General features: G+C 57.1%; 1 protein-coding gene across 1 annotated transcript in view; it reads right to left on the bottom strand.

Annotated features, from left to right (window-relative positions):
• NCOR2 (nuclear receptor corepressor 2) overlaps positions 1–8,409 on the bottom strand; it is a 194,166-nt gene that overhangs the window by 70,197 nt on the left and 115,560 nt on the right. The window contains exons 14-16 of the mRNA XM_009880331.1: positions 6,648–6,772; positions 5,542–5,714; positions 2,400–2,462 (exon numbers count right to left, since the gene is read on the bottom strand). Of these exons, the coding sequence (XP_009878633.1) occupies positions 2,400–2,462; positions 5,542–5,714; positions 6,648–6,772 (361 nt within the window). The remainder of the gene's footprint in view (positions 1–2,399; positions 2,463–5,541; positions 5,715–6,647; positions 6,773–8,409) is intronic.

Raw genomic sequence — 8,409 nt, 5'->3', positions numbered from 1 at the left:
TGAGGCGGCACCCCCGTCCCGCTGCCGAAATCCTGGCGGCAAAGCCGGGCAGAGGAGCGGGTGCTGCCCGCTCCCCCGGCTCGGGAAGGGAAGGGAAGGGGGGGAAATCCTCGAGCGACTCCGGTTAATCAAAACCTCCTGCTTTTAGGATCACAGCCACGGTGTGAGGAGGCAATATCAGAAAAACACGCTACCCCATAATTATACCAATCTCTGCACATTTTGACAGACTAGTGAATCAAAGTTTATTGCGTAATAAAAGTGTCATTAAGCAAGAACTTTCCTCTCGCTGGGTTTTCGTTCCCCTAGTTAACTTTAATAACACGGTACTCCCCTTTATTGCCTCTCCCGGCAGACACAGTTCTGCCTTCTCCCGCTTGGAAACTCCGTGCAGCTCTGCGACTCTGGAGCAGAGCAGAAGACTTTGGTGTCTCACTGTCTCAGGGCTGTTTTCTCTTACCTCCCTGAACAGGAATGACATGGCGGTTTCACACCAGGCACAAAAAAGCTGGAGGGGGGACAGGGGACGGGATGGCGAGACCAGGCTCATCTCCTGGCTGGCGGGTGCTGGGAGCAGAGGTCACCATCTCCATCTGCCCCAGCACCCTGCGGTGTTAGGGCTGGCTTTCTGTAGGACTCGCGTCTTGCTTGTTTAAATCCCAGAACCAGCCAGCTGTGGGCTCAGACTGGTACCAGTAACGGGGAAGAGTGTGACTGGGGTGGCCGAGTCCTTACGGTGAAGAGGACGGTGCCCGTGTCCCCGAGTCGGGTACCCGCTGCCTCCTCCGCCCCTGCCCGGCCGTGCCGGCAGTGGGCTCTGCCGCCGCCTCCTCCAGCCTCTGAGGTTACCTCTGGAGTTTTGCAGTCGCTGCGAGTTGGAAACCCCCACCGCGCCGGTCCCTGGAAATGCCGAACAGAGCCAGTTCGAAGCATTAAAGCGGCTGCTTCCTGGCAAAGGGGAATTTGGCTCCTCTGTAGAAGTCTGGTGTTGCAATCTCAGTTTCCCAGGTTGTAACGGAGGGGAAAACATCAGCAATCGGGCTTTACACCAGCAAATCTCCCTGCCTCCTCCTGGCCCCTGGGCTGGAATAACGCTACGTGCTCCCACGCTTCATCCTTCCTCCACGCAGGCTTTGGCAGCTGGTTTTAAGACTCCTTAAGCGCACCTCCAGCATCCAGCATAAAACAGCAAGAGGCACTTTTTAACAACCAGATGCGATCTCCGAAACAAAGCGGTGCTCGGAAAAGATCCCTCCAACGACCCTCCCCTGCTCAGCACCTGCTCGCCCCATTACCTGGCCCCAGGCCAGTTTGCTTGATTAAACTCTATCTATTAAGTTTTGTTGTCTATAGAGAGCCCCGTTCCGCAACGCGCAGGATTGGCACCGGGCTGCGGAGAGGGTTGGAACAGCTTAAAGGCGAGTGAGCCAAACACTTTGGGATATTCACAGGCAAAGTAATCCAAGTCCACAGCTCCCATCAGCACCTGGGCAGCCGGCGCTCCAGAACGTGTAATCACCATCCCGGCAGCAGGTGCATTTTCCAAGCAGAGCCGAACCCGCTAGCACGCCTGTTTGCGTTTGCCATCCCCAAACGGCACTCATTTCCATTTTAATTTCCCATTTACAATCCTCGCCGGGCCAGGAGAGTCGGCAGAGACGCAAGTGGGATGCACGGGCTGGGGACGTGAGCTCGACAGCCCATCAACAGGACGTGACTTTGGCAAAAAAAAATAATTAAAGCAGCGAAAAGAGCTGGCGCAGGAGCGGCACGAGGAGGGGAAGTGGCAAGAAGGGCTGTGCTACACTCAGCACTTTTTAAAAACGGTCTCAGCAAAGGCTCTGAATCAGCGCCAGGATGTAAAGTCACCCCACGCCGCCCGCAGCCCCAGCTCTCGCGAGCTCCCTGACACGTGGCCGTGGGGCGCCGGGGTTCACCGTCCTCTCCCTAAACCCCAGAGCTGCAAACGCAGGCAGACGCTCTCGGCACGTCTGGACCAGATCGCACCGATAGCCTGAATCTCCGGAGAGCGGTACGGAGCTACACCTCATGCGACAGGCACCAGAAACTGCAAAAAGCAACTGCCGAAGCACCTTCCCCATCTCCCATGGCCAGCCCCTGCCTGGCGGGACACGCGCGGGCTCCGGTGTCAGACATCCCTGGTGTCGGCGCAACCCCCGGGGCCGGAGAGGCTGAGCACGCCCCCCGTGCCACCACCCGCCTCCCCAAACCCCCACCGAGGCTCACTGGGAACAAATCAGCAGTGGGATGGGTAGAACCTGACCCCATGGCTCATGGCCCACCCACCCTGCGCCAACCCCAGCGGTCAGACACCATCCATCCCCGGCTGCTGGGTCAGCTCCAGCAGAGCCGACGGGAGAAAAAAATGAGCAGCTCACCTTTTTTAGCTGTCTCCATCTCCTCTTCGGTCCAGCGAGAGCTTTCATTCATCTCCAGAGAAGCTGGGAAGGAGGAAGGAAAGGAGAGGAGTGAGCTGTGAGTGGGACCCAGCAAGCGCAGTGAGCTCGGAGGAGATGCCCAAATGCCCAAACCCCATCCTGTGCCCTGTTCCTCGGAAGCACGGCAGATTGCCACGCAGTGCAAAAAAGCTTCTGCGGGAAAGGCTGTCGCGGTGCGGCTTCTCATGGCTTTTCCACACCACGGGAACCAGGCACAGCATCCCCCCGGGATGCCTCTCGGTGATGCAAAACCTCTACTTTGGGAGTGGAAGCGAAGGCAGATGGCTTGAGGGTGGCAGCAGATTTTCTGCTGATTTGGTGCCGTTTTTTTAGCAAATTTCCGGCTGATTTGGTGCCGCGCACTCTGGCCCGCCAACAACAGGTACCTAAGATGGAGCCGACTTCGGCTGCGTGCTTTGGAGGTGGCAGACGCAGGGCGGGACTGTCACACTCAGTGGAGACGGAGAAAGAGCGTCACCTCGGCGGTGACTTTGGCCAACTGCATCTGTCAAGGGAGTTGGCCGTGCTTGACCGCAGGCTCCCTCAGTGCCATCACCGGGCTCTCGGACATCTCAGAGCCTCTTCCAGCAACGCTGCGGCTCGCCCGGAGCAGCGCCCATCACAGGGGGACGTGCTGCTCCGGCCAGAAGAGGCGGAGAGGGGCGTCAGCACCTGATGCTCCCCTTTCTCCCCCACCCCAGGCGCGGTGCTGGGGACACCGAGGTCCCGCATAAAGCCTTCACTATGCAACAGTCCCGCTGGCAGCCTAGCACTAGAGCAAACCCTACAATAACAAACCAGGGTGTGAGTCAGAGGCAAAAAACAACTTGGTAAGGAAACAGATTTCCGGCTCAGGCTGCCAAGGGGTTATTACTCTAAACAACAGGCAAAGCATTATTTCAACAGTGATGAGAGATGTTTTGACAGTGTCCTTTTAAAATGGAAAACAGGCTGATAGGTTCAGGAGAAAGGATACGGGCGAGGAGAGAAGGAAGCATCTTCCAAGAAGCTCTACAAGAAGCCAAGACCCCGTGGGAGGACAACGCAGGCTCCGATGCCCATGGCACTGGGCAGAGGAATCTCCTTCACAGTCAGCTGAGCACCACTGCAGGTGTCACCTCCTGGAAGTCAGCGCAGGTCACCGCCTCCCCCAGAAATGCCGTCCGTCTGTCCCCTCCGGCCAGGACGACAGCCAAAAGGGAGGGAAATCAATACCTCGCTGCTTCCCCCGGCTGCGGGCAGAGCCGGGGCCACCACGCTCATTTACGTAAAAGCGGGTGTCCCCGACGCGCTGCGCAGGGCCCTTCGCTCAGCTTGAGGGTGACTGTTATTGTATGGTAAAGAAATGTCAAAGAAACGGCCCGTTTGGTTTGATTAATGGTATTTACTGAGGTTGCGCAGTTATGAAACAGATGCCTACGGGGAGCTCCGGCATGCTGCAGTTAAACCACAATACGGTTTTGTGTTGTTTTTTAATGTTCAATTGGTATTTAAAATGCAATAACTTTCTTAGCCAACCTAAATTAAAGCTCTATTGGAGAGACATAAAGTGAAACCAATTGCTCAGATATGCCACTGGAATCGATCCATTCCCTTTTCCCATTTTAACACAGTCTAAAGTCTTTTCCCCGTGTTCGCAGTGAAGTTTATCGAGGACTCTGAGATGCTGGGAATAAAAAAAAAAAATTCCCATCTAAGTTACTGGCATTATCTGCTGCTTCTTTGCAGCATTGCTTAACAAGTTCGAGAGGGAGAGCAGGGCTCCGTTGCGCCGAGAACTATTTATATCGCCTATATGAAAACAGAGCGCTCGCAATCAAGGCTTCAGCCAGTTGTCAGCAGAGGAACAGGGAGGCGAAACACCTCCGAGTGATTTATAGCACATGGAACAGAACAAGCAAGAAACTGCAGAGCAAGGAAACCAAGAGGAGTCACCCTGCTTTTATTTTTACTTGCCTTAGGTAGCGCAGTAATAATTTTATACTTGATAAGAGTACAAAACAGAGGCAAATCAGCCAAATGCCTTGATGCATCAGCTCCTTTAAGTCAATACCTGAGCGATTTCCCAGGGTGACCACCACTGATGCTGCAGGCGCGAGAGGCAGATGCACCCCACGTGGGGCTGCGGATGCTGCCGGGAATTCCCATCCAGCCCGAGACAAACACGGCGGCACCGTGCGGCTCTGCCCGACGGCTGCGGGCAGCCGCGGTCCCTGGGAGCCAGGTTACGGGCAGCACGCTCTGCCTCATCCACCTCGCTCTGAAGCGGCTCCCGGCCTCTTCCCGCTGTGCTCAGCCACCCCGCAGCCTCGCGCTGCCGGAAGGAAAATACTGACCACCGCGCCTGGCCGGCTACCCATGGAAGAGATGGGCAGGGGCATTAGGGACCAGCATGGGAAATGCTGTTTTTGGGGGGAAAAAAAGCGCAACCTGGGGTGCACAGCACGACTGCAGCGAGGATGGAGGCTCCTGAGCAGCCGTAACCCGCTGCCTCCTCACCACCTCCTTCAGCTGCAGAGATGAGGAAGGGACCAGCCCGATTCCCAAGGCCAAGGAGGGGTCACGGATGCCGCAGGCTGCAGCTGCACGGGCTCCTGGCAGATTTGAAAACAGAGAGGGCAGGAGAATTGGCAGAGACCCAGGCGAGCCCAGGAGGGATGAGCAGGCTCCTGCGCAGAGCTTGAGGGTACCCGGAGCCTGAGCTGCCGCAAGGGAAAAAAAACCACCTGTGGGTGCAGGAGGTGCACGAGCCCTGCACGAACCCAGCCAACGCGCTGCTAACGACGGCGGCTTCCCTTTTCGTCTTTTGCAATACTTTCCCTCTGAGGCCCTAAAACCCACTAACACTCAGCCAGGACAACCCAGGCTTGCAAATGCCTCTGGTTCATCCAGGCGAACCGCGCTGGGTAATTTGTGGGATGGAGAAACCTCACTGCTGCCCCCCCCTGAATAAGAGGATTTCACAAAGGAAAACCCTCCTCTGCGAGCAGGGAGCAGAACAGGGTGATGTCCCATCCCAGCAGAGTGGACACCCCAAAAGCCCCGCCACGGTCCCCCCGTTCCCGCGCCCGCCGGTACCCACCCAGCTCTGCGCTCTGCTGCGGGGCGGCCGCCTCCTCGTTGTTGGCTTCGTTGGCCATGGAGCGGGTGATGCGGCCTTTGCGCCTGCCCTGGCTGTTGGCGGTTTTGCGACCTTTGGAGGTGACGGTTTCTTTCTCATCGTTGTCTTCCCCGGACGTGTCGTCGTTCTTGTCCCTGCAAAACCAGGGAGGGAATTAAAAACCATATTGCGGGGTTGGTTTGATTTTTAGGTCAAGCAATTATTTCTCCGTGTGTGTTTAGGGATGGTTGGTTGTTTTACTTTTTGTTGGTCTTTTGGGGGGGCAGGTCTGCTTTTTTTTTTTTGCACACGCAGGCTCTTTTTCCGGGCTGGGAGTGGACCGGATTGGCGGTGGGGTGATTTGCAATGAGGTTTGCTTTCTGCAGCTGGCTGCAGCTCCACCACCAAGTGCACGCAGAGACCTGACGGAGACAGGTTTAATACCAGACCATTCAAATTCATCCCTGCCTCCTCCTCATTTATCTTCCTGAAAGGGACCTGCTGGTAAATGTCTTAGCAGCCTAGATATAATGAAGCCAGATGTTCTTTTAAACCAAGTATTAAGCCCATTACAGATAGCTCGCGGTCTGCGTGCCAACCTTTCCCCGCCACGGCTCTGAAGCTCGCCGTTCAGCGCGAGGGAGGCAGGGCTGGCTGAAGCCCTTCATCTGGGAGCGCTCACGTTGACATCAATAACGCTAAAGGTGAAGTGCCACGCTCGGCTGCGCCCGGATTGCTCCTCCGGCTCCCGGGAGGCTCTCGCAACAAAACAAGCTGAAGGATCAAAGGGGCTTTGCGAGTCGATTTGGTTTTATAAAACAACAAAAAAACCCCAAAGGTATCAGTGTCGCTTTCCCAGTTTGGGAGCAGCAGGGAAGAGGAATGAAGGGAAGAGCAGGCTCTGCCCTTCGCTCCCTGCGGAGGAGGTGAGGTGGGTGAACATGGTCCTGCACGGGGTCAGGCAGCCCTGGACCACACCGCTTCCCACCGCAGCATCCCAGTGCCGCATCCCGCTGCCGCAGCCCCAGCCCGATGCCCAGCCCTCGCGGGAGATGGAGGAAAGCGGGGTAGGGAGGGCTGTTCCTTACTTTGTCAGTTCTTCTTTGTCGTTTTCTGTTTCCTGCTTGTCTTCCTCCTTCTCTCCCTCCTTCTCCTTTTCTTTCTCTTTTTCATCTTTCTCTTCTTGGCTGCTCCGGGGCATTTGCTGCTGCTGCTGCAAAACAAGGGACATAAAACAAACCAAACCCTCAGCGCCGAGGCGGATACATCGCAGCACCTGGGCCAACCTAAACAAACGCGGCGAAACAATGCTGGGGGGGGCGAGCGGCCAAGAGGAAAAAGCGCTGCAGGCAGAGGGTACGGGCAGGGCGCTGAGAGAGGCCACGGGGGCTGAAGGCTTTCCGGGGAGATCAGAGGTAGTTTGGGATCAGGCATGGCAGCCGCGCTGTGGCTCCCATTCCGGGCAGTGGGACACCCCCGGCGGCTCCCCCGGGGTCAGGCAGTGAGCAGGGACCCAACATAGGAAAAGGCAAGGAGGTAAGAACAACCGCTCTCCCCGGTTCCCTGCAGATGATGGCTTAGCAACATGGGTCGTGATAGGCAGCCGGTGGGATGCATTCTGTAGGAGCACGAAGGAGATGGGGGCAGCGGAGATGCCCTGAGGCTCAGCGATACCAATGCCGTCATCTTCTTCCCGAGCATCTGACACGGCCCACGGGGAAAGTTTATGGCTCTGTATCACCGAGAAGGGAAGATGCCAGCTCCCTGCCTGCTCCGTAACGCCTGGCACCCTCGGTGGAGGCTGCGCACCCAAGCGGCCCAACGCCGCTGCCGTCGCTGGGACAGAAGGCGCCGCGGTACCCGAGGGAGGGACACAGTGGTTATAATAGTTCTGGATTTTGTTTCAACAGCTGCAGGAAGGAGGATGCTGGGGAGGCCTGGTTCCCCTGACCTCCCTTCCCTCTGGCAACCGGCGAACGAGAGGCATTTCATAGAGAAGTAGAAATTAGAGACGGAAATGATTTATTAAACCATCCTGCTCCTGGCTAATGCGAGGCTGCTCGCTCCAGGAAACCCACCCCGGCTCCTGCCCGAGCTGCAGGGCTTCCACCACCCCTCCGAAAAGGGTTCCGTGATGTAATGGGGAGGGAAATTGCCTTAAAGTGGGTTTATCAACAGCAAGTATGACCCCAATTAGCATGGTCTGGCCCACACGCATTCAGCAAGTGCAGAGGAGGTGTGCCCACGTCTCTGGAGCCGCGGGGACTGGCCTGTCCCCGACCCACAAGAACTTGGAGACTGCCTTGAGCATGGGTGTCCCTGTGGTAGCGGCACTGGGTGCGAGCTAAACCCTCTGCCCCCGCGGGCTAGTGCTAAAATGAGAAGTGGGGAGCTGTCAAAATGGGCTTCAGAGCAGTTTAACAAAACCCCCTTCTGATTCTTTTAGGTCTCGGTTCAACACAAGTCCTTAAAACACAGGCGCTGCCATCCCCGAAACCTTGCGGACTTCCAATTCCTCCTCGTGCCCGGGGGGGAGGTGGCTGCGCTGCCAGGACCCTGCTCGGCAGCACATGCGTGACATGCTTGGCTGGCCCCTGCGCCACGTCCCCGCTGGCACACCTGCCGAAAACACCCGTACCGCATCAGCTCGCACCCCCATCGGCACCCCCGGGAACAGCTCCGTGGGATGCGAGGTGGGGGGGTGGAATCCAGCGGAGGAGGAGCTGGGGAATGGTTGGGATAAGTGCTTGGTTGTTTAAGATTTTTCTGGTGTCCATAAATCTCGAACGCTTGGGGAGCGGGCTATCTCGGGCAGCAACTGGCCAAGCCCCGGTGCCAGGCACTGCCCCG

The sequence above is a fragment of the Charadrius vociferus genome, unplaced genomic scaffold (assembly GCF_000708025.1).
Source record: "Charadrius vociferus isolate BGI_N301 unplaced genomic scaffold, ASM70802v2 scaffold332, whole genome shotgun sequence".
In the NCBI taxonomy this organism is placed as follows: Eukaryota; Metazoa; Chordata; class Aves; order Charadriiformes; family Charadriidae; genus Charadrius; species Charadrius vociferus.
The sequence above is the reverse complement of the archived record's forward strand: the minus strand, read 5'-3'. Positions and strand labels throughout refer to the sequence as shown.